The sequence below is a fragment of the Ahaetulla prasina genome, chromosome 3 (assembly GCF_028640845.1).
Source record: "Ahaetulla prasina isolate Xishuangbanna chromosome 3, ASM2864084v1, whole genome shotgun sequence".
NCBI classification, from domain to species: Eukaryota; Metazoa; Chordata; class Lepidosauria; order Squamata; family Colubridae; genus Ahaetulla; species Ahaetulla prasina.
The window spans coordinates 67,009,079-67,035,922 of record NC_080541.1 but is presented as its reverse complement, the minus strand read 5'-3'; the positions used below and the strand labels follow the sequence as shown (position 1 = coordinate 67,035,922).

General features: G+C 37.2%; 2 protein-coding genes across 3 annotated transcripts in view; one reads left to right on the top strand and one right to left on the bottom strand.

The window, feature by feature from the left end:
- The first annotated feature begins 8 nt into the window (after nt 1-8).
- CD226 (CD226 molecule) lies at nt 9-17,854 on the top strand. Its single transcript, XM_058178566.1, has 6 exons — nt 9-217; nt 634-978; nt 6,421-6,759; nt 13,492-13,579; nt 14,505-14,571; nt 17,080-17,854. The coding sequence occupies exons 1-6, from the start codon at nt 169-171 to the stop codon at nt 17,191-17,193; spliced, it is 1,002 nt and encodes a 333-aa protein (XP_058034549.1). The 5' UTR covers nt 9-168; the 3' UTR covers nt 17,194-17,854.
- A 126-nt stretch (nt 17,855-17,980) lies between these two features.
- DOK6 (docking protein 6) overlaps nt 17,981-26,844 on the bottom strand; it is a 205,984-nt gene continuing 197,120 nt past the window's right edge. The window contains exon 8 of one of the 2 annotated variants that reach the window (XM_058178568.1): nt 17,981-18,083. In XM_058178568.1, the coding sequence (XP_058034551.1) occupies nt 18,040-18,083 (44 nt within the window). In that variant the 3' untranslated portion in view covers nt 17,981-18,039. Of the gene's footprint in view, nt 18,084-19,671; nt 25,696-26,844 lie in introns of those variants that run through there. The other variant, XM_058178567.1, reaches the window with a different exon arrangement.

Genomic DNA, 26,844 nt, shown 5'->3' with positions numbered 1-26,844 from the left:
GGGCTTCCTGTGTCTCTTTAAAGGAACCCCTGCACTACAACAGTTTCCCAAAGTGATGCAGCCCTTTGTCTTGCTAGTTCAGATAAAAATACCATCCTCCCTACCATGTGACCAGGAAACACAGAAAGCATAGATGAAGCTCTCTCAGCCCTTTTAGCTGTGCTGAAGATGAATTGCCTTGTGTTCTTGGTGATGGCTTTTCTACAGTCCTATCAAAGTAAGACTCATTTCTTAACTGATACATTTCTTTCTCGTTGTTGTTGTTGTTGTTGTTTTTTGCCTGCTTACTTCCTGCTAAGTGTCTTAGAAATCTATGAAGTTTGGAAGTAAGTTATTCCAAGAAAAGTAAGACCACTGCTATTTGTTTCTGGTGTTGCAATCCTATGGATGTTTTAACTCATTAGTGAATCTGACTATATTCAAAATGAATTGGATAATGAAGAATTGTAGCCAATATTATAACGTCATTGTAATGTTATTAGTAATAACTTTGGAGATGGGCTTGCAAAGCTTGCTGTGCAACTTTCAAGACTTTGGGTTGAGGTAAAGACTTCATTTGATCAGTGCCGCATGCGTTAAGTGGATATTTTTTGTGACTCACTGTTTTAACAAAATAAAAATATTCTATTTTAGGCAATGTATCTTTAATGGCAGAGGGAAAACACGTGGATTCAATTGTGAAACTCTCCAGTACCATGGCTCTTAAATGTGTCTGCCCAAAGAATGCATCTATTTCTCAGATGGTATGGGAGAAGGAAGAGAATCAAACAAAACAGCTCATTGCTGCCTTCAGGCTACCTTATGATCTACATATTGGAAGCAACTATAAGGGCAGAGTCCTGGTCACTAATTTTACCTCAGACAATAAGACCTTGATTTTCAGCAACACCACTGAGGAAGATGTTGGTTTTTACCTCTGTTCCTTTCATACGTTTCCATATGGGATCTTGGAAAAGACGATACACGTTGTTCAATCTGGTAAGGTAAATCTCTTTTATTTCCATTTTATAAACTACTGGTAAATTCAAATTCTGGATATTTCCTTTCACAGTTGAAAAGAAATCAAATTTCAGTGAAGATGCTCTCAGGTGAATTATTCCTACCTTCCCATTGATGTTACAGTGAGTTTCAGGCAGCTCCTTCCTCACCCAAAGCCATTAATAGTCAATATCTTCTAAAAGAGAAAGAACAGAGATAGATTTTTAAAACTGCCAAGGAAAAAGAAGATCTTAGCTTTGTTTTCAAATTCTTAATTGGTTAACTGATCAGGGATTAGACTAGGTGATATTCAATGTTACTTTTAACTCATTAGTTCTATCAAACAAGAAGTGTAATTTTTGGAAAAGCATAGCAAAATATCACCTGTCAGATACAGTGTTCCTTTACAGATATGGTCACCGTCTCTGACTGGGTTCACATGTAGTGCAAATAATAAACATAGTTTATTTGGTTTGGCTTTGTGGATCTTGGGAACTCCATGGTTTGCAAACTGGATTTATTCATCATATTTTAAAAGTACCCCTCACCCGGACAGAGGAAGACTTCATGACTTTATGACTTCATTCAGTGCGTGAATCCAGGCTACTGTGCTTTATTCTACAATGGTGGCATAGAATAAAACATAAAGCAGTCTCTTTCTTTGGCACACACCACTTCCCCCCACTTTGGAACCTCGCAACACTTGCATGTAACAGGGAGAGATTATTTTACGGACAAGCGAAATTTAGAAGAAATGGAGTAATCTATTCCTTGTTCACCTGCCCATCAGTTTTGTACTTTAAAACGACTTATTATTTCCTCACTGCATGAAATTTCGACTTCTTTTTTGCTAGGAAAAATATTCCTTTGCAACATCATTAAAAAAAGGGAGGGAGAAGAAATTTGTGAAAAGAAGGTTCAAATGGAAAATAGATTCAAGAGACTTCACCTCCCTGTTATGTGATCTTGAAAGGAATTTTCTGAGCAAAAAAAAATATTCTTCTGATTTGTATATAGCAGGAGATGTTGAAACACAGTGGTAACAAAAACAAGAAAAGAAATGATCTTTCTCCCATTCTTTCTTTTTTTTTTTCTATAAATGTGCCTCTGCTTAAATTACTCATTTGCTTATAAAATAATTTTACAATTGTGCATTATGCTTTCATGGCACCTGCTATATTTTCTACCCCCTTCACCCAAAGATGTCATATTAAAACTATATTAATTTTCCTCTTTAGCAATGAACCATTTTGTACTTAAAAACCATTGCTGGTGGGTTTAGTTTAGATAATGAGTCAAAGGCTCTTGAGATATACTTTTCACAGGTACCATCGATATTTTATCTAAAGAAAAAAAATGGTACCAAAGGAATCATTGCTTTTCTTTATAGATGCTGTAGATTATTATATTCGCTACTATTTATTCAATCAATTGTTAGAAGCCTTTAATTTTGGAAGCTGCCACTGTATGCACATGGAAGAAGGAGACTATATTCCTTGCACCCTTTTTTTCATGAATGTTGTCCCAGCTGAAATTTTAATTGCCACTCGGTTGAGACTTTGATTATGCTAACTTCTAGTTCTATGTTTCTCAACCTCAACAACTTTAAGAAGCGTGAACCTCAACTCCCAGAATTCCCAGAATTCCCTAGCCTGCATGGCCAGCTGGGGAATTCTTGGTGTTGAAGTCCACACATCTTCAAGCTGCCAAGATAGCATTCTGGTTCCTTCCCCATTCAGAATGCCCTCCTGAGATGTGAATTTTAATTCTCAATATTCCCCAAATAGCCATTTAGTTCTGGGATGACAGAGAATACTCAGACTAGGGATGGCTATTTTAGAGTCCCCAGTTTAAATTCTGAATAAATCCTAATGAACAATAGAATAGGAAGGTTCTGGCTTAGAAAATCCTCTATGGCAGCAAGAAGGATAAAATATAATTAGAAGCACAAATTCTGAAATTCATGAGGAACTAGACATTTGCCTTCTAGAGCTGATACCAAGGCCGAATCTAAATATTTGTAAAGTTGGCTGATACAAGAAGGAAGAGATTTAATTCAAATTCTTTCATTTTTAAAAATCTGTGACCAGTAATTTGTTTCTGGTGAATATACATTTTAGATAAATATTTTGAGTATATATTTGGTCCTTATTGTAACATTCCGGAACAACCAAAGATATGTATGTGATATAAGAAGTCTTTTTTTTTGAGATATTGATGTTCATCAGATAATTGTAATTCAGTAACTATGACTATAGTTTTGACACATTTTTAGTCCTATCTATAGTTGTCATTCATTGTAACATGAATATACTTCAGAATTATCTGGAATAGCACAATAATAGAAGCATAGTTTTCCTCCACTTTTAAGAGTTCTTTGTCGCAAAGGAGAAAGTACACTTTTCAGAAGATGTCAATCTTCTTGATCATCATTTGTAACAAGTTTTTCTTCATTAGTTCTGTTCTCACCACAGAAGACTGTTATGCTAAGGTCTTACAAAGAATTATAAGTCAATGAAATTTAACGACAAAAACTATAAACTCTGAATTTCCCAATCTGGCTACTGAGTCACAGTTTGTGCTACTGAACAAAATCAATAGCTAATCCAACTAAGGATCATGGAAACTGATGAAACTATTTCTGGAGGACACCAATAAGCCATCAAGCATAATTAGGCAATATGAAAATAGTTCTTAAAAGGGCTACTGAAAATTAAACAGCAATATAACCATAATTTTTCATGCAATGTGCTATGCAATAGAAAATAATTTAAAACGACTATGGCTTATGTGTCATGTGTCAACTCCTCAGGTCTGTTACAGTCAACCAAAAGGCAGTTTAAATTATAAAAACATGAGATGGTTGTAGGGCATAAAGAAAACCGAAAAGCAAATCTGTAGCTTAAGAAGCCATAAATTTGAAAGTAGGCAATTCAGTGAAACAATATGCATGCTTTCACATCAATGAAGGAATTTGACATGATTCTTTTTTTTTCTATTGTAACTATCTGCTGATAAAAAACAAAAGAGTAGATGAATAAAGTAAAAATATGTGCTTAGAGGTGTGTTTCTTGCACTCAGTAAATATAAAAAAAAAATGCAAGAAAGGGTAGGGGGAAAAAAAGCTGAAAGCTCCATTAGATCCACCAAAATTCTTTCTTAGCAGCATCCAATTTTCTTTCGCTCAAATAATCCTTTTAGATGTTTTCTTCGTTCCTGTTTTGCTAGAAGTGGACATGTCTGACGTGATTTATAGTTGCACTAGGTAAATACGTTTCAAGAAATGTTTCTGTCCCACCAAGGTAAAGGACAAAACAGTCAAAAGGGCAGCACTTTAATGATGCAGTTGCAGTTGTCAGCTTGACTTCTTTTTATTATTATTCCCCTGTGGACACCCCTGAGTGATCAAAACACATTTAACAACTTCTTCCCCCGTAATAACGCTTCTCATTTTAGAAAATAAAACAAAATGATTCATTTTTCCTTTGTTTTTATTTAATGTATAAATTATGTCCAACAGCCAACAGTAAATAGTCCAACCAAAGAACTTCTAAGACAATGTAGGTTGGCGGGCCCCAGGAGGAGGGCCTTCTCTGTGGCGGCACCAGTCCTATGGAACGAGTTACCTCCGGGGTTACGCCAACTCCCCGACCTCCGGGCCTTCAAACGTGAACTAAAGACTTTATTATTTCACCGAGTGGGACTAGCCTAAGAATGTATTTTAGCAAAATTTTAATGGGTTTTAATCAGTCTTCGACCGTTTTAGTGATTCGGCCATTAAATATTTGTTTTTAAATTGTTTTTTGTTCTATAGGGAGAACCAGGGGGGCGAATAACTGAGGCCAGGCAGGTTGCGATAACTCAACCTATTTAATGTTAATAACAGACAGGTAACAGGCAGAACTCTGTGAGGCAACGCAACAACGTTTGCCCTCTGACAGCTCCTTAAATACGGAGCTGTCAGACGGCTGAACCAATAGGGAAGCTTCAGGTTTCCCTCCTTCAGGCAGCTCGCGTCTTAGCCAATCACGATCTTCAGTTGGCTGACAGCTCTCTCTAAGCACGTCGTATCCCCGAGGACTTAACATTTTTAAATAGTGTTTATTTATTATATTTATATTATAGTGGTATGTGTATTTTAATATTGGCTGTACACCGCCCTGAGTCCTTCGGGAGACTGTGTGATATAGAAATGTAATTATAAATAAATAAATAAATAAAATATCCCCACCAAAAATGACAGGGTAAGCCACTAGAATATAAACTGAGAGCAAACCTCACTCCTTACTAGCACTGATGATGTTACCTAGTTTGGGTAATGAAACACCTGCAAGGAAACAACCAAGCTCAGAGAGCACCCCACACTTCAACCCTGAGCTACAAATATTCTCTTTTATAAATTACACCCATTAATTATTAGGAACCTCGTATAATCATAATTAAAAATAATCATTAGCAGCATGTCATATAAAAGAAAAAATAAAGACAAGAGCAGGTATAATAAATTGTAAGAGTAAAATTACAGGGACAATATATCATTTAGTTTCTAAAGCCCAAATTAGGAAACAATATTTTACTCAATATCTGAAATATAGTAAGGAGCAAATAAACTGATTTCTCTGCAAGATTATGCCATAAATGTCCAACCTGTTCACTGAGATTAGTTGTTGTAGAAAGTGTCTCTGAGGAAGCTGGAGATATGTATATGTCTATCTGTATCTGTATCTGCGTATGTATGTATGTGTGTATGTGTATATATGACTCTTTGTCCAAGTATTTTTGGAGCATGAAGAACTTTCCGCATTGGCCCAAACCCATTTCACCTCTTAATATTATAACTTAGTATTATAATGTGTCAGTATGGAGTCCTATAATGGAGCATTTCTTGATTTTGGACCTTTTGGTTGATCCAAAATAAATCAACTAGAGTTGTGACTGGACTGGAGCTCAAAGAAGAGATCATAGAATATCTCTCTTAATCCAAAACAACTAGAGAGCTTCCCTCACAGTTTCCACCCAGGCTTCACAGACAATCATTCACATAGAAATTAGATGGTTTGGTGGCTGTCCTTATTTTGGGGGGACAACTTTCCATGCAAGGTATTGGATATAATAATTACCTCCAATTATTTTAGTTCAAGTATAAGATAAAACAAATTTTTTTTTTTCTGTGATATTTCCTGGCATTTCTCAAAAATCTAATTGGTTCTCACCTTTCTGATCAATTGATGTTATAATTATGTAGAATATTGTAAATGGTGGTTTTAAATGTTACTTGTACTTATTTTACTGCTTTATATCACTGTTTTTAATTAACTTGTCAGCTGTTTTGAGTGCTTCTAAAGCAGACAAGACATGTAACATTTTTGAACATAAATACATTATGCATGTCATTATCCCTTTCTCTCACACTTCTTAACTTTTATCATTTTTTTTTCAAAGCAGGAGCATTTGAATTTTCAAAGTTGTTAATTCGTCATTTGATTACTAAACCAGGAGAAAATGTCACTTTCGAATCTTGGTCTAACTCTGATGTAGCAGTGAATCGAATGACATGGGAAAAAGTGCAACCCGACTGTATAGATCTCATAATCCAATGTGTGGATTCTGAAATGCCAATCTATGGCTCGGATTATCAAAACCGCGTAGATTGTATCTCTGAAAGTTCAATTGTACTTTGGGATGTCACAGCTTCTGACTATGGAATGTACCGCTTTTCTTACGACAAGGTGAATGGAGAAAATGGAACTGGCTGGATAAAACTGACCACTAATAGCTATGGTAAGTTAAAGGAAAGCATATAATGATAATGAGAACGATAATGATGGTGATGAGTCACACACCATGAGTCACAGATGTTTGGACTGCATTTGGCATTTTTGTCCATCTATCGAGTCCTTCCCAAGTTCCCGAGACAGGAGATGTTGTCATTTAATAGTTTTAAAGGTATTGTTGCAGGATGTAAACTGTTCCAAGTAAAGTTGCCTTTTGCAATTGACGGATGATGAATTCGTCAATGCAGATAGCATTCAAGTGTTGCTAGAGTTATTTTGGGATTGCACCTAAATCGCCTATTTCTATTGGTACTACCCTTGCTTGCCTTTACCACAGTTGTTCTATTTCTGTTTGCAGGTCTTTGCATTTTGTTATCTTTGCCAGTTATTTCTCTTTTATTCTGCCATCTCCAGGCACTGCCGCATCTGCTATTCAGGCTTTTTGTTTTTCTTATTGACAATTGTTAAATCTGGGATGTTATGTAGCAGGTATCTGTCTGTTTGAAGTCCAAAGTCCCAGAGCACTTTAGCATCTTCATTGTCTATTACTTTCTGTATTTTATGATCCCACCAGTTCTTGCTTTCAGGAAAATGGTATTTCTTGCAGATCTTCCAATGCAATAATAATTTATTATTATGTAGACAAAAATGTGAACTCATAGCCAGTGGTTTTTTTAGCTGAAGTTGGCCATCATACACACTGAGTTCTTTCCAAGAACCTAGGATTTCTATTTATAATTATTAATATATATTTTATGTGCTCATTTGCAATGATTCTTTATAAAAGGCTAACTCTATCTATCTAACTATCTATCTATCTATCATCTATCTATCTATCTATCTATCTATCTATTTGTTTTCTGATGTTTTCGCGGGTGTTTGTATGTAGGTCTTTGGTTATTCGGGTTGCATTGCTGTTGACAATGCAGCTCACCAGCTCAAATCCCCCTGTAACTCAGACTAATCTGAGCACAACCAAGCCCCCACCCAAACAGGACATACCCCCAGCCAATCAGAGCACAAAAAAACCTCCATCCATTCAGAGCACAGCCAAGCTCCCACCCAATCAGTTCAAACCCCCACTAGCAGTTAAAAAGGAAGAAACAACTGCAATCACACATTGCTCCCAGAAGCACGAAGCTGAAGCCTGAAGATGACGAATGAGACTTCGTCGAAATGTCGCCAAGACACTTCCAATTTTACGCGGGAGAAAACCCGAATAACCAAAGACCTACACACACACACACACACACACACACACACACACATATATGTAAAATCCTTACATTGCTCTTAAATAAATATATGTTAAATTGTTCTGTGACTGTTAAACATCTGAAAAATGAAAGAGCATGAAAAAAGTTGAACACATTATCTTTGACTGAATGATCACAAAGTAGACAGGAAAGGAAATGTTGCAAAGGTGTTAGAAAGGAAATGTTGCAAAGGTGAGAAATGTCAAAACTAAATAAAAACGTATTACTGCATCCTACTGAAAGAAACCATCAGTTTAAGCAATGAAGACTAAAGAATCAGATCTGTGTCCTAGAATAACACAAATCAAACTGATGGAAACTCCCATTAAAAAAAAAAACAGAACAAAATCCCTTTTGCATTTGTAGAGCACTGTCTCTTGAATCCTGGACATGAAATTAAGAAAAGACCAAAATGGTTACATCCACATTTTATTTGTTCATAGAAATAGTTTTCTCATGGCTTCCTGGGTCAGATAACAATTTGCTTAATGCAAAAAAACAAAAAATCACAAAGATATTACAGTCTATTCAAAGAGTATTGTTTGGATGCCACTTGGACACATTTTTCAACACATTTTCAGGCAGAGGTTTTTCCATTGCTGTGATTCTTTCCAATTACCAGCAGATGCCACAAACTAAACACATTGCGAAGCAAGCGTTCAATCTGAAGTCTGGCTCAGACCCAAGAATGCATCCGACTATCAGGAAAATATATCTTCTCTTCTTCATGCTTACAAGTTTAAGCTCTTCTCTTACAAGAGCTCTTTGCAAGAATATCTCCACATTTTTGCTGCCCTTCTAATGACTTCCCTGTAGATCTGCTCCCATTGAAGTTGAATGGGTAACTTCAAACCTGAGGTCCAGGTATCTTGTTCACAGAGCTTAAGTGATAACACGGCTGGACTTTCTCCACTCTTCTATACCTTCTCCTGTCCTTCCTGCTTTCTTTCACTTTTCTTGTTTGCATTAATCCTCATCTCTGCTTCTACATGTTGGCAAAAGAGGAAAGTAGCTAGCTAGCCAAAGTTGGTATGGAAGTAATAAAGAGAAATAATGCATTTCCCAGGATAGAAGGACTGAGAAAAGATACCGAAAACTTTGTGCAGGAAACCAAGTGAATATGAACACAGCAATTTAAATATTAGTAGCAAGAGCAGACATTGACAATAAAGTCCTAAGTCCTTGTATTTTTGTTTATTGTGCCACAAAAAATATGTTTGTTTGTTTGTTTTAAAAATCAGAATGCATCCCAATCAGAATGGAATGGCTGGTACAGAAAATCGAAGCAGAGGCCTCTTTTCACAGGTTGCTCCTTTGCAACCGTGATGCTTTTTCCTTATCGTCAGCCACAGCCATTCTCCGATGTTGCTTTTTTTCACTTTTCACATGCCTCATTTATCACTTTAATAGAATCAGTTTCATTGTTTGCCAGCAGTGATATTTTTTTTGGGTGGGGGAAGTTGTTGTTTTTTTTGCTCTCTGTGTCATTGGATTTTGTTTGACTTTTGTTTGCTACCTGTGCTGCCGATCCTGATTCCTGTCAATAGGAGTGCTAATCCTCTAAACCAGGGGTAGTCAACCTTTTTATACCTACCGCCCACTTTTGTATCTCTGTTAGTAGTAAAATTTTCTAACTGCCCATCGGTTCCACAGTAATGCGCCGTGTATCGTTGTCTGCGCATGCCTCTCGCGCATCGTGGATTGGGTTTGTCGAGGGGACACCGGCTATCAGCTCTGCTTGTCTGTTACAGCTGGGTGGTTTGGGGGGAGATGCACGAGCTATTCTGGGAAGAGGCTCTTTTGTTTGTGGTCGCACTATAGTGCCATTTAGTTTCACTTACGTAACGTGAACTAAACTTATGCGCGGGTGATACAAATAGTATATTTTCAGAAATTTAAATTGTCACGGGGAATTTTATGAAAACCTAATGAAAATGTTTTTAAATAATGCTATGATTTTTTTTTAAAAAAGTCAATTAAATTAAAAAAAAAAGGAAAGTGCTTCAGTATCGGACAAAACTTCTACCGCCCACCATGAAAGCTGGAATGCCCATTAGTGGGCAGTAGGGACCAGGTTGACTACCACTGCTCTAAACTGCATGGCAGCAAAGTCTATTAACAGCACTTTTAATACTTTAAAGCAGCCTTAGCTGGTTCAGGAACTCCAGCGTTGTTGTTCCTGAGCTAATGACATAGCGAAGGGGCAAATTCTCAAAAAGAGTTGAGATACTTGAAGGTGGTGTCACTGGGATGCATCTCTCTTTTGCAAGAAAAATGCAAGGGAGGAGATCACACAGAGGTGGACCTGATGGTGCTTAAGCACTCTACACCTTTGCTTCGTCTTCCACAAGGCTCAGTGCTGTCACAGACCTGTTCTTACACTCTGTGTGCTTAGCAAACATTGCAAGCCTTTTAGTAGCGAAGCACTTAACAAGTGGCTTTACCGTCTACCTGCTTGTTTGAGTTGTGTGTGTTGGAACTGACAAGCTGTCAGTGTTTCTTCTACAGAACTGCAGTGGAGGGGCAGTGAAGGTTGAAATCACTCACCTACATGTTTCTAGGACTAAACTTCAAGGCAGGCTTAATAAGTATTTCCTCTCCTTGCAGATAGGAGGGATGTCAGAACGTGTGATTTGTCTCTGCTTTCCACATCTTGTTTCTAGGAGATAGGGATGATACATTAAAATTGGTGGAAATTTATGCCTGACTTGAAATCCTGAGGGGAAAAAAAGAAAAGAAACAGACCTTTTGTTGTTTGCATCTCAGTCGCTACAAAGAAATAAAGAGTGCCCAGGCATTATTTGTTTGTATTTTGCTCCTGATATGCAGCCCAAATTGTATTGAGTTTGCAACTTTCTTACTGGCTTTGGGTCAAAACTGACCATTTCTTTGGCAGAGTTTGGTTGGGGGGAAGGTCGAAACCACTTTTTGTATACCATGTCTTCATTCCAAATCATGGATGCTCCAGAACAAGGGTCTCCACCTTGGCAACTTTAAGCCTGGCGGATTTCAACTCTCAGAATTCCCCAGCCAGTTGAAATCTGCCAGGCTTAAAGTTGCCAAAGTTGGAGACCCCTGCTTCAGAACAATGCTGAAGATACATTGATAAATTTCTATTGACTGCTGAACTTAAGCGAACTCTGTGTAATGATTGAAGGGGTAAGGGTTTGAAGGACTCTGAAGAAGATATCATACATAGGGTTAGGCACTATCCAGCCCTAACCGTGTGACTTCAGACCAGGTAGCCAGTCAGTCAATCTTCCTCCTCCATGCCAATTCTGAAGGAGTGCTTTGAAAACTGGAGGTGTGACAGAAAAGATGTCATCCAGCTTAACAAAGTGCTTTTTAATTAATCAGCACCTGGACCAATCTCAAAGTGATCCCTATCTTGGAAGGTCATTTGAAAACTCTACAGTTTTAGGCAGGGAGGTCCTGGAATAAGACAAGAGGGGGCTGGAATCTGAAGTCCCCAATAGTACTTAAATTTGTCTAAGATTTCCTGCATTTTTGAAGGGGACACTTAGGGCCAGAACGCCTAATAAAATTCACATCCTACTATCTTCATTCTTCTGAAATGATTATGTGTATCAGGACATCTCAATCTCATGGTTTGAGATCCATGCATCCAAGGTTAAGTTTAAGAAACATTGTGGTAGATTCTTCTGCCTAGATTAAGTGAAGGACATTTTTTAGCTGCAGCAGATTTAGCAAGAGTGACGCAATGGTTAGAATGCAGTACTGCAGGCTGACTAACTGCTGGCTGTCTGCAATTTGGGAGTTCGAACCTCATCAGGCTCAAGGTTGACTCAGCCTTCCACCCTTTCGAGGTGGGTAAAATGAGGACCCAGATTGTTGGGGGCAATATGCCGACTCTGTAGACTGCTTAGAGAAGGCTATTAAGCACTGTGAAGCGGTATAGAAGTCTAAATGCTTTTGCTATTGCTATTAGCTCTGCAAAACACAGATAATCAGTACTTTATTATTTTTGAGACTCATTGCAGCAAATGAGTCTCAAAAAACAGATTGGGGAAATATAACCTACAATAGGATTTTATGTGAGGAAAAGGAGACAAGCAGCAATTCCCATCTGATTAGTTATAACTCTATTAAATCACATTTTCATAGGCTGAGAAGTATTCCAACAGAGTGTGTTGGCTCTTTCAGCTTTTGAAGTCACACACCAGTGACATGCTTTATTCCCAAGCACAGCTTTGAGAAATAGGCTGGAAACACAGTCTTTCAGCTTTATGTCTCAGACAGTAGCATAGAAAGTTAATAATCAGCTTTACCTGGATTTTTAGAAGATCAGTTTGATAAGGTTCTTCAAGACAATCGTTATCTTCCTCAGCCTTTGAGATTTGAATTTATATGAAATGTAACATAAAGACTACTTTCTTGCAGGCTTTCTGTTTTTTATTTAAAGAACCTAATCCTTTAAAAAGTGTCATAGATTCTCTAGGAGTTCTTATTATGTGATAGTATCTAAAGCCTATCTTAACACAGAAAGCAGAAATTTTACTATTCACTAACAATACAAAAATGGAACATCCTTAATATCCGGTTCTCAGATGACTATCTTGGAAGGTTTCTTCTTTGTGAAAATCCTTGATGCAATGTTGGAGGCAAAGTCCTCCCACTCCTCTTAACGCCTCTTGAAATGAAACTTAAAGAACATGTTTTGAAAGCTATCAATGATTGATAAACCTTCACTCAAGGTAACTCCATTTTGTAAGGTGAGGAAAAGGAACTGATGATTGTACAGAATTGCACTTTCAAGAATTCCTTCCAATGGCCTATACTCTCTAGCACTACTGGGAGCAACCTGAAGATACATTTAGAGAGCCACAAGCTTCCACAACTCTGCTACCCTGTAATGTCTATGACAGTGTTTCTCAACTTGAAAACTTTAAGATGTGTAGACTTCAGTCACAGAATTCCCCAGCCAAGGCTTCTTAAAGTTGCCAAGATTGAGAAAACCCTGGTCTAGGTTTATCAAATCCGATTATCTAATAGGAGCATGTGCCAGGAGCTGCCTATAGAAGCATGTAATCAACAAAATATAATGTATTTTATCAACAAAATATAATGTAATTTAAACTTTTTCATTGCCTTGGATGCCAACAAATTATTTCTCTTTGTACTTAGAATACATACACAGGAAATGATTTGTGGAATGTCTTCTATAAACACTACATGGCTGCAAGCATGATACCATTTATGCTCAAAATAATGTCAGCTAATGTGGATCAACTCGACTTTCTAATTTGATTACGATTACAAGAGAATTACAATAATCTCAGAAAATAATTCATTCTTCTGGATTCCATACTCTACTCTGGTCTTCCTGTCTTTCTAATTTCTTCTCGTATATTTAAGACTTCCCTATTCAGAGCATAAGTTATTTGAAATGTCTTCTGATGATGCATTGTTCAGAAAATCAATGTTTCCTCTTATTGATTATATTTACCATGTTTCTTTTTTAGCACTTTTATTTACTAAGCTGCATATGATTTTTATTGGAAGCGGTGCCTTTTTAATCCTGGTTATTGTGGTCATACTTACATACAGAAGGTAAGATATGATTCGATACTATAGCAGAATGCACCCAGTATCCTATGTCCCCAAATTTGTATTTATATCCTGTCATGGTATCTTTTCGGCAGCTTATCAAATTAATGTCGTCCTGATCTCCATACAAGGAGGGATAACTATATGCTGCAAGTTGTTACAGTTGGCATGGAAGCATTTAGGGGAACCTATCTTGCTGATTTCTGCCAAGGAAAACAGTTTTTTCATGCCTCAGTCTGTAACAATTGGTTGAAAATGTTCAATTACAAGTTAGTTAATGGACCTTTGCAAACACATAAAAATGTGGCTTTTGTTCCAGGTTTATCTCTTTTAGACTCTCATTCTGAATATCACTAAGAGTCTAAAATTGTTCTTGTATATTTTTATTACAACATTTCAATATAATAAAAGAATACAAAACAAACAAAAAGAGATATAAAATAAGATAAAGAGAAAAAGAAATACTAAAACTATGCTTTTCCTCTCTATCGAGTAATTGTCTTAATATTTTCCTCATTCTGTTTTTAATCCCTGAATCCCCAAATCATCAATTTAGCCTTTCCTTATTTCAACAAAAAGTTCCATAGAAGATTTCCAATCTTTCAGAAAGAAAGAGAGAAAGGAAGGAAGGGAGGGAGGGAGGGAAGGAGGGAGGGAGGGAGGGAAGGAAAGAAAGAAAGAAAGAAAGAAAGAAAGAAAGAAAGAAAGGAAGGAAGGAAGAAAGGAAGGAAGGGAATCTTTGTTGGAAAATCTGAAATGGGAGGGATCTGGAAACTACTATGCTACAGATTTCAGTTAAGTTGATTTGTGTAACATTTTATTCAGCTAAACATCCTGATTTAGTTGTGCAATTTAAAATAATTTAAGTTTTAATCATGATAAAAAGAATTAATAGTTAACAACCATAAAATTATTTTTGTTCATTTAGTTTTTGTGTCACCAAAAAGAGGAAAAGAATTAAGAAGATGAGAGACTACAAAACTACTTGTAGACAGGTACATGCAAATGGCAATTATTTCATTGGTGGACTTTTTTAAAAAAAACAATACCCTCATTGGGAGCAAAGCAGTAGTAGCATTCAATTTTTTTTTCTGTGGGTGTGGCTTGGTGGGCATGGCATGACATGCCTGGCATGGCAGGGGAAGGATACTGTAAAATCACCATTCCTTCCCCATTCCAGGGGAAGGTTACTGCAAAGTCCCCATTTCCGCCTGATCAGCTGGGACTCGGGATGCAGAGAATAGAAGTGGGTGGGGCCAGTCAGAGGTGGTATTTACTAGTTCTCCAAACCACTCAGAATTTCTGCTACCAGTTCTCCAGAAGTGGTCAGAACCTGCTGAATACCACCTCTGGGGCAAAGGATCCAAATCATACTGAAACAGTATTTTTATATAACTGTACCAGTTACAATGTCAAACTCTTGACAGTAGCACATGACTAAGGGGATTCACAGAGAGTTTTATTAATCAGGCTTAATGTAAAGAAAAATGGGTTAGGTAAGTATATGGATTAGATCAATACACATTACTGATTACATAAAGGCAGGGTTCTCCTTTTTTCCCATAGTCTTCTGAAAAGATGACCTTGCTAAAGGAGTAAGGTTGAAATATTCTTGTGGTCCTTATATATCATATTTACTTATTTCTAGAATGGCATTATAACTGAGAATCTATAAGTCACACAGAACATCATATATTCTATTCAGAATTTTCTTGTTTCTCCATAACAGTCATTAGCTGAGCTGATTCTGTTTTATTCCTATTAGGTAGCTAATATTCAGCTTTTCATGGTTTGCCAGCTTGGTAGCTTCACAACTATATCAGCCTGAAAGGCTGAGGATTTGGCTTTCTTTGTTCAGCTTTCTTTGTTCCTTTTCTACAGAGGAAAAATAGAAGAATCAGTTGCAGCTGAATCTTTCTTCCATTCTTGGAGGGAAAAAAAAACAACCAGTATTAAATTGGATGATTTCCATGCACTGGCACAGCAATGATAATGCAGGATGCAGGCAGAAGAAAGGTGGTTTGATGAGATTAAGTACTTTTAAAAGAATATTTCCAATAGCTAAAAGCTTTGACAGCATTTTCATATAAGATATTGCATTTCAAAGAAGTAGGAAGAGTCGTATGGTTCATTTAGACAGAGTCCTCATTGAAGAACCCTCATTCAGCGACTGATCCTTCAAGCTGCAGCCATTGCAACATTCCTCTTGTCACATTCATCACTATATGGGCACCTGGTAACTGACCTACATTTCTTACCATCGCAGTGTTTCCCATGATCATGATTTGTGACATTCCCTGCTGGCTTCCTACAAATAAAATGAAGGAAGTCAAAGTCATGATCACGAGATCCTTGCTTAATGACCTGCATTGATTTGCTTAATAACAGCAACTAGGAATTGCTGGTACTGCTGTTGCTAAGTAGCACAGTCATGTGACATCACATTTTATGACTCCACTGAGTTGTTTGGTGACTGAAATTTCAGTCCCAGTTGCCATTGAGTTGCCATTGAGTTGCCATTGAGTCCTTCGGGAGAAGGGCGGTATACAAATTAAATTATTATTATTATTATTATTATTATTATTATTATTATTATTGTTGTTGTTGTTGTTGTTGTTGTTGTTGTTGTTGTTGTTGTTAAGTGAGGACTGCCTGTCCTGCATATATATATTTGTTATTAATGTATTTGAATCAATATACAGACTATGGATCAGCAGCATTTTGGAATACCTGCACAATTGTGTGCTTGCTTGTCTAAGCAAACCACATTTTTAAAAAATTCACCATAAATCGCATGCAGAAAGCTCTGGAATGAGGCTGCTGAAATGTCATGACATTTGTAGCCATTTTAATTTCAAAATGCATTTATTTAATTTGTAACATCAGCAGGTACAAGACCTGGTACATACTGGGAATATGTGCAAGCTACTAGCACTTAGTATTTTAAGCCTTTTAATATTTCTCCCCTACATTAAGGTTAAGTCAAATCAAAAGTTCCTATTTTCAACTTTTATTTTGACATGATGCTCCTCTGTGACTCTTCCGAGATTGAATATAGGGAGTGCTACAGTTTTTCCGGTTGAACTCCTACAGCTATCCCCATGACAAAAGACACCTGGCTAAATAATGCTCTTTATTTGAGTACATTGTATGGATTGGAAGGTTGGATAATTCTTAGAAATTCTTCAGCTGGGGTCATGCATCAACTTACATCAAAGTGATTGATTTGATTTTGTTTTAATAATTAATTATGGATTATATAAACCTCAATTACACAAATTGTGGTTTAGTAGTAGAGGTTGCTAGTCTGTACATCAACTTCTTTCTTTCATGCCTACCACATCTGCAATAAGATAACATGCATGTGTATTAATGTTTTGATCCTAACTCTTAAAGTACAGCATGGAAAGTTTGCCTCCGTTGTGAGTGTTTGTGTTTGAAGGACAATCTTTTTTTTTGCTATTTTTTCCCCCATTACTTTCTTCTTGTTGTTGTTTTTATAGCCCCAGCATCAATACAAAAACTGGGCTGGCCTGGGCTCAGCAAATGCGAGTCAACGTCCTACTACAGCAGAAGATCCAATCTATGCCAACTGCATAAACGTGATGAAAAAGTGAACGTGAACTTACTGCCTTGTATATCAATGAACTACCTCAACTCATCCCATTGATCTCTGGGATTAGAATCAGAATATAGCAAGATAACCAACGGTTTTGTTTTTAACCTAATAAATCAGGGAAACAGGAATTTTTTTTAAAAATGTAGCGTTTTTTTTCTCTTCAGATGCATTGCTTTGTAGTGGTATATCTGAATTTTCAAAAATACTGTTAGCTACCATATATGAGACAGAATGAAAACCTACTGTGCTAAACAGAACTGGCAAGACCCAGCCCTTCAGGAGTATGCTCAGGAGATAGGATATATTTTCACAGAATATAAAACAATAGAGCTGGAAGGGACCTCAGAGGTCTTCTAGTCCAACCTGTTCGTCAAGATAGTGGCCTTCTTGAGCCTAAATATGGTGCCTTTCCTCCTTTCCTAATCCTAACTGGTAACATGCCACTTACAAATCTTTGCCAATTGCAAAGTGCAGCTTTCGTAATTATTTTCTATAATCCACCCAGAAGGCAGCCCAGAATGGATAGAAGTTTGTCATAGTTTGTGCAGTATTCCTGGTGTACATTATCTGCAAAAGTTGGCTAGAGCCAGTAGGCATCCAAACAAGCAATTTAGTTAACAGAAATTCATGCAGTGATAATGCAACTATTTGTGAATATTTTTGTTTTAACTTATGTATTAATAAATGATTCTATGTTAAGACCAATTGGCTGTTACTTTAAGGTGGTGTAATTTTGTTTTCTCATTCACAGCATAACACTGAAGCAAAAACTTACTTTTGTACAAAGTGAGCTTCCAAATAGGGGTGCTGTCAAATATACTGTAACTTTGATTCAGCAGATCTGTCAACAAGACGATGTTATGTGAGAGCCGTGGTTGAAGTCTGTATCTGAAGGAAGGAAGAGAAATCTCATCTCCAAAGATTTAGGAGGGCAAATGGTAAAGTTAATCAACATCAATATAAACCAATAATTCTAAATAATCAGACAAAACCCTGCAAAAATCAGGGACTTCATATAAATGACTCAATTAGGAGCACCTTTCAGGTGGGCTTAAAAGAAGGTGGGCAACATCCACTTTGTGTTGGTTTTTGATGTTCCCTTGGGTACTTGGGAAAAGTACCCAAGACTTTTCTTCTTGGATTGGCATCCCAACCAAAAGTGATCTGGAGAATAAAAAGGAACTAGCCATTTGGGAAATATAGAGATAGATGTACATTAGATTCTTTAAAAAAATACATTCTGAATTTATCTTAATTGTCTTTATATTCTTGTTATAAGATACACACATCACACACACACACCCCATGCCCCTCTATTATGCATGCATATTCCTGCTGACAAGATTACAGTCTGCAAGATTTCTCCCATTGTCTACAATTCTCAATTAGCTCTAAACTTAATCTACATAACAAATTACCTGTATCTTCTGGCGAATCAGTTAGTCTCATCCTGACAAGGAATTTATCCTACCTTGCATTCCAGCCACTTTGGGAACTCCAGAAATGAATTTACGAAAACTAAAATTGGTTTCTTCTCTCGAAGAGTGGTGGTATCAGGCTTTGCCCGGAATTCTGAGATGGCATAAATGTATGGATTATGGGCTAGGACATTCTCACTGGGGGAACCAGAAGGGCTAATATGGTATGTACCAATGCATGTATGTGCAAGCACACATTCTATTAGAATATCACTAAGATCACATCAGGTACAAAGCAGATTCAGAATAGTTTCCTTCTACCTGAGAAAATAAATTACCACTTCTAGGCACTGTCATTACTGGTTATGTTCTTGGCATGAGCTGAGGACATTTCCTAGATGAAAAAGGGATTGCACTCAATTCTGGAAGCTGCAGGGCCTGAACTGATTTGGTCTTGTCAGGTTAGTGTAGACAACACCCGGATTAATATTTGGTCTAATCTTGGCCATAAACCAACACCATGCAACATGCCTGAGTTCTGTGCTCTGAAAGGAAGGGAAGGTCTCCAAGGAAAGTTAATTGAATGGAATTAAAATTAAAATGAAACATTAGGGCCCCATATTATTCAAGATTTTGTCCGCTAGCATAGTAAAAGTAATTTGCAGTCAGGTTGGGATCACAGCAGACATTGTGAGTAGTCACAAATGCACTCTGTGATCATGTGCAATATGAATAATACAAATAATATAAATCTCAGATGATTTGATTATGGCACCACACTGCAAGAGTTCTCAAAATTTCTTGTCCAGCTTTTAGAACTTCATAGTGACACAGCAATGCAGACACTTCTTCATATACAGCCTTTTCCAACCCCATGGTCCGTTGGGCATGTTAAGAGTTGGATTCTTACCAATCAATCACCATTTCAAAATATTTCTATTTTGTTCGGTGGATGGCTTTTGTTCCAAAATTTTGACCTTTGTGGAGAGGGCAAATTACACACTACATTCTTGGTACTTGTTTAATCTGATTTAATTCAAATTTCATAGATGGTTTGGTTCACAGGGAAAACTGGATCATCACATCACACAGAGCAGAAGAGCAGGGTATCTTTCCATTAATAGAACAAGAAACAACAGTAAATGTATCATTCTGCCAAGACAGCACATCAGTGAACAGTAGCCGAATGCCATTTTAAGCCACACAAATCCTGCTTCTGCCCCATATACCCTTAAAACAACTTTCGTTCACCCAAGGTGGCAGAAGCTTCTCTTAAATAATCAACAACATCTTAGAGAAATATATATGGCTCATAATTTTCTCTTCCTCCAAAATGATTTAACTTTATTGACATTTTACATTATGAATTTTCAAGTGTGAGATTCTTAGTTTAGCTTCTCCAAGGAAAATGAAATGGTTGAAAAGCAGATCAACATGGGAAAGGAGAAAGTGAGGATTGATGGATGATCTTAGTATTCACTGTTATCTTGGGAAACAAGCTGAGGAAAGGGGATGACAACTAGGTTCACTCTGTATCAAATAATAGCAAAGACTGAGTAAGAGGTAGGAAGGCAGTTCGTGTTAATCCTACTTGAATCCAGTATTCAAACTTCACAGCATCATTGAAAACCAAAGACTAAATTACTAGACTGGACCAGTTAATTGTGAATAAACAATCATGTAGAGATCAAAGCATATCTTACAGGTGTCATAAAATTCTTGTGATAACAAACGCATGTTTGTAAATATTATTAAGAATAAGGAGAGGGGATCTAATTTAGATGGAGACCAAAACCTTGTCTTCGATTTCTATCAGAATGATGATGGGATATTGGTGCAAAGCAATCTATTTCTTTCAATAACTCAGATTTACAACTTCAGGATAACATAATATGACCATTATTAATTTCAGTGTTTAGATTTCCTTTTACAGACCTTTCATTTTTATGTTTTGGTTTGATCAGCAGTTGTCTTCAGTGGTCACTATAGAATGTTGAGTGAACTCTCCATTCCGTGAAACCATTGAATCGGGCATGCAGAGATGCACTTCACATAGTATGGTGCAGTATACAGGTGGTCCTTGACTTACGACTACAATTGAGCCCACAATTGCTATTGCTAAGCAAGAAAGTTGTTAAGCGAATTGCATCCTATTTTACAACTTTTCGCCACAGTCGTTAAGTGAACAATGTGGTCATTAAGTGAAACTGGCTTCCCCCATTGTCTTTGCTTGTTGGCAGCCAGCTGGGAAGGTCACAAACGGTGATTGCCTGACCTCAGGAAAGTGCAATTGTCACAAATACGTGCCAGTTGCTAAGCACCCAAATTTTGATCACAGGACCATGGGGAATGCTGTAGTGGTCGTAAGTGTGAAAACTAGTTCTAAGTCACTTTTTTCCAGTGCCATTTTAACTTTGGTCACTAAATGAATGGTTGTAAGTCAAGGATTACCTGTAATTTAGTTCATGTACATGAAATGGGGAAAAAAAACCACACTTTCTCCCCAAGACTATCCTGTCTTAGAACCCCACCAGGGTCATGCAGAATTCTTTGAAAAGAAACGTACATCCAAAGTAATCTTGAGAGCATTCTTCTTGAATTAGAACAGTCTTGCTGGTCAAGTACAAAGAATTCTAACAGGGTCCTTGGTCAATAGATCTGGCTGCCTGTCAACTAGAAAACTCCGTGCAGTGGAATAGCTTGTTTCCCACGGGTGAATGGGAAACAGCAAGACCGTTTAGATGTGCAAGGCTGCATGCTCTACTAAACCCATTCGGTAATGTGAGCTATTGCTTTGCCTTTCTCATCTGGATACCCCTCCCCTTTGATTAGACCCAAGTACACATATTTGTTTTCTTTTAACAGTTTAGCTCATTTAAGGGCATTTCAAAGTATGGCCATCCCTGAAGAGTTTTAGAAACTGTACATTTTGTGAAATGTTGCTCTTACAGGCGATGCTAAGAATAAGTAAATTACATGACATTACTCGAAGGGCTGTTACTATCAAACAGACACTCAGGGTTTTATGATATAGCTTGCATTAGGTTGACCTTCCTTAAATGGCACTGTATAGGAGTGTTAGAACCGCAGCCCTTAGGTAATGTAGGAATGCTAGCTGGGAAGTTTAGGAATTAATATACGAAAGACACTTCATTGAAAAAAAAGTTGCATTCATAGTATTTGTATGTTTCTGTGCCTGTTGCATTGTTTTTTGTTGGACTCTAGCTGACTGTAACTGACACCTGCTGACTAGGTGGCTAAGACACTGAGCTTGTCGATTAGAAAGGTTGGCAGTTCAGCAGTTCAAATCCCTAGCACAGGTCTCCTGTGTGAGCAGGGGGTTGGACTAGATGACCTCCAAGGTCCCTTCCAACTCTGTTACTGTTACTGAAGTTCACCATCCTAGCAATTCTGAAAAGGATGGATAAATGAAAGCAGGTTCTGATAATGAAACCTCACAGAATTATGTAGTGGGAATATAGGAGACTTTTCTGAGTGTTATTTTCTGATGGGAAAATAAAGAACAATAGTATGGATTATTTCAAAAATGTATCTAGAGGCAATTCTAGTTTGGGACATGAGATCAATTTTAGTCATTTTGAAATCATTCAGTGGAAATCATTCTGTGTATTTTCCCTCCTTTTAAGTTCAAAGAAAACTTGTTTGGATGAATATAATTTATATATAGTGACATTGACTAATACCCTAATTAATCCAGAAGAGCGTGATTTCATACCAAAATTGTCAAATGGATGATGAGAGCTACAGCAAGAGAACAGTTGCATGTTAGCACAACCAGAAACAGTAATTTTGCATTGTTGTAATAGGTAGCTTATCATTCTCCTGCAGAGGAACTTGCTCTGTCTGGTCAGTGGAAACATGGTGAGCAAGATAAAAGAAAATAAGGGGAAGAGATGCTGTCATGGAGGGAAGAGTGATTAATTTCATCAGATCACCCACTAGTTTCATTCAGCAGCTTTTCACTGAGGTGTATAAGCCTGCAAGGGATTAGACTGCAAGAAAAGCTTGGGTAAGAAAAATCTTCCATTGCAATGTATTAAGAAATGTTTAATTGAAGTAGACATTTCCTTCCCATTGTTTACAAAAGGAATAAAAGCAAAATTCTTTCCATCGAACTGTGGTAGATAAAACTTGATCTTTTAGTGGAATGGGAAACTCGATTCTCTTCCTTTCAACATGTTCTGTGCTGGTTTGATAAAACAATGAAAAGCAGAAACTTCAATGATGGAGCAGCCTGCTGGCAGGAAATAATTTCTGATGATTGCTCACTGTATGTGTTTGTTTTGACAACATTTATGGAGGATTAAAGATCCTGGATAGGAAAATTTTCTTTTTGCTTTCATTTTTGTTTCACCATGCCTACATCTCAACTGATTTCTTATACATCTCATTTTAATGGACAGCGTGAGTGCTATTTCATCTCAAAAAAGGGTGGGGACCCTACTTGATTTCTTTCTGTGCCATTTATTTGCAAGTCACAACATTTACCAAAGATTCAGGCTTTCTCAAAAATAACATTCTTGAGTATATGCCTGTGGGGGAGAAGATCCATACATTGGATGTGCTCCAGTACAAAGCTTTACTTTATTTTAGTTCTTCTGACCTTGTTCTACCATGGAAATGACTTCAAGGTTGATGCCTTAGATAAATTACACACGAGCATTTACCACTGCTGTGACTGTGACTTTATTTTATTTTAATCAGTTTAGAATTGGGCTATAGGCAAAAATGAAGAAAAAACCTCTTTTACCCTGAAGGGTGATACCAGACATTCAAACATTGTATGGAATGCAGAATAACATTGCCAGATTCTTTTGGCAAGGGGACTATTATGTGAAGCATGTGTTTCAAGTTTCAATATTTCTTTGATCTAATTTAGTTTGCTTCTAAACTCAATTCAAAGTAGTTAAAAATGCCACTCTAAGTAGTTTGCATTCCAAATGGCCAGATTTGCTTTAGAGATCAACTGCACAAGGCCATTTTTGTGTCCCTTTTCTCTAGTGCTTGAAGATAATCAATGATCATATTTTCAATGTTGACATCCTCAGTTTGCAAAATTTTGGTTTTGGTACGGAATAATATTCAAACGTAACATATGAGGGGTACAGAGGGTGGTAACAAATGATATTGTATTGATGAAAAACCTGAAGAAATGGAGCTAAATCTGACAAATTAGTATAACCATGACACATGTTGGATTTCAAAAATATTTTTCTGAAATACTCAGATCTTCAATAGTTTCACTTCTCCTACTCATTGTTATCACCATTTGTTTTATAGAGTTGGAAAAATTTGAAATAGGCAAAATATGCCAATAAAAGACTCTGCAGTTTTAAACAATCCAGTTCCGTGCGATTGTAGGAAGGACTAAAAAGTCATTGTTTACAGATAATCCTCACTTAACAAGTGTCCTGTTTATTGACCAAAGTTGTAACAGTACTGAACAAATAACTTTATGCCACACGCGCTTGCCACATGCTTATGACTGTTAAAGCATTTCTATAATCGTTGCACATTGCTATTTGTTCACTTCACAGCTGACAAGCAGAGTCAATGGAAAAGCTGGCAGGAAATTGCAAATTGCAGTCACATGATGCTTCGCTTGAAGGTGACATCACTTAGTGACAGACTTGCCTGTCCCAACAGTGGTTGTTAAGTGAGGACTACCTGTAATAAAATGGATCTGTATGTATGACCTGGGTAAAACTGAGTAACATATTAGTACAGGGAATCCACCACAAAATGAATGCTGTATAATAGGGGTATCAACAGGCCACGCTCATCCCAGCTCCATGAAGGGGAAAAACGTTGCATTGTATCACGTGACAGCAATGTGACGCCGCAAGTTTGACACCTGTGCTGTATAAGGAAGAGAGAAAATCCATGTTGTTGCCTAAAAGACCTCCATAAGAACAACTGCTCTTGAAATTATTCTACCCGCCAGGCATCTTGCTGTGTAAAACTATGGAATGTTGGGCTGCCATCAAGTAATGTGAGGTCAAATCTTACCTGCACAGTATACAGGGTTAAAAGTATACTGACTACAAATTCAACTATCCAAAAATTATCTACAAAAGGAAGACTTTGACAAGTGCATTGTAAACACGGTCTTCCTTGACATCTATAACCACTGTTCCCAGTAGAAAGCTGTGGATTATTAGGTTCAGAATGCACATAGATAAGAGCAAGTCTGGGCATAAAAATTCAGTGTGGCAAATATTCTAGGCAAATTACCTCTTAATAACACGACACAATCTATTTTCTGAAAGGCTACTAAGCATCACCATGCCATCCCATTGACAGTATCTATCTATTTATCTATCTTGGGTATTAATTTTAATAATGAGAATCTGATTAAGAGTCACTGGCTTTTTCTCACAAGTGAAACTTTAGGCTATTGTCCTAAAGATAGACATGCATAAATCCCATGGAGGTTAATGGGACTAAAATGTGCATAATTATCGGAAGGAAGCCTTCCAAACCCTTTGAAGTTTTGTTAACATTTAAGAATGAGCCAGGCTGATGCCTTGGAGATAAAAGTGGTTACTGTCATGGACAAGCAGATCTGATGGCAGAGGTGATCAAAAGCCTAATATTGCAAACATGACATCCACCCTCTTAGAGCACATAATGTTTGTGGTTATGCAGAAACATCAGCTGCATACATCCATGGTTTTCAAGGGAATTCTTCTTTTAAAAAAACATGGACAAAAACAACTATAAAATTTAAATAAATAAAAGACTTAGACGTCTGCCTCAAGTGAAGCAGTGATCCAAGCTTTCACTTCCACTGTCATCAGGCGGGAGACTTCTCGGTTTTCACTACCAACTGTCTTCTCAGGACACCCAAAGAAAGATCAATGGCTTCCAGGTCTTGCGGGTAGGTTCCACGTTAGAGTGTCTCTCTGTTCAAACACCAGATGTGTGTCATTGCACAAGGTCCGAGCTGTAGCTGAATCCATAGCTGCTGGAAAGGGACAGGCGTGGCTCATGCTCCTCACCCTGTTCTGAGGTGTAGCTGGGAAATGTCTGTGCACGAGCCACCTTTGCAAGACTGTGCCCTGGGAAGGAAGGAGACAGAGTTTATGAATATTCTTTCTTTCTTTCTTTCTTTCTTTCTTTCTTTCTTTCTTTCTTTCTTTCTTTCTTTCTTTCTTTCTTTCTTTCTTTCCTTCCTTCCTTCCTTCCTTCTTTCTTTCTTTCTTTCCTTCCTTCCTTCCTTTCTTCCTTCCTTTTAATAATTGAAACCATTGCTCTATCTTTCTTTCACCCTAAATGATTAGCCAACATCTTACCAGATCTTTCACCATTCTCCCAATATTTCTATATTCGTAATATATTTGTAACTATGTTACTGTGAATTCTGTCTTCTATGCCAGGGGTCACCAACCTTTCGGACTTCAGGGACCACTAAATTCATAATTTTAAATCCCAGGGACCACTAATATGATTTTATATTAATATATAGTATTTAGTGCAATATAAAAAATGCAAATAATTTTTCTGCGGACCACCATAATTTTCTCGCGGACCACCTGTGATCCACGGACCAACAGTTGGTGACCACTATTCTATGCTATTGTAGTATTTAGTTTGTATTTCTTCTTTAGTTTTTCTCTGTACAAGTTAATAGATATCTAATATCTGTGCCCATTCAATTCACCTTTCAGATCATTTCCCCTTTTATTTTTAAGCTTATTTTTGTAGAACTCATAGGCAATAATTCAACTTTGGATATAATATTTATGTGCTGTACATTCAATAATTCAAGCATTTGATGTTTCTGAATTCTAGTCAAAGTATTGCAAAGTCTCTACCCACACTTTCTGTACAAATTATTCAATAAGGAGATACTGAAATATCGATTTCAGCCATTATATCTCTGATTTTCCTGTTATTTAGAGAGGGCTTGAAAAACACTGTGAAGTGGTATATAATTCTAAGTGCGATTGCTATTGCTAAGTTTTACCGCTATTTTTTATTTCCTATATTGCTTTTCAGTAACAACCAATCAATAACAACAAATAAGAATGTTGCTAATAGCAGCATGGACAACAACCTTGGGCAATTAGTGTTTAAAGCCATTTTTAATGAACCAGTTGAATGCACAGGAACAGACCAATCAAAAAATGTTATGAATACCAACAGATGAATGAAGGGAGACTGGAGAGCGGACTATGAATCTGTAACCTGCATTTTCAAGGGCAGTA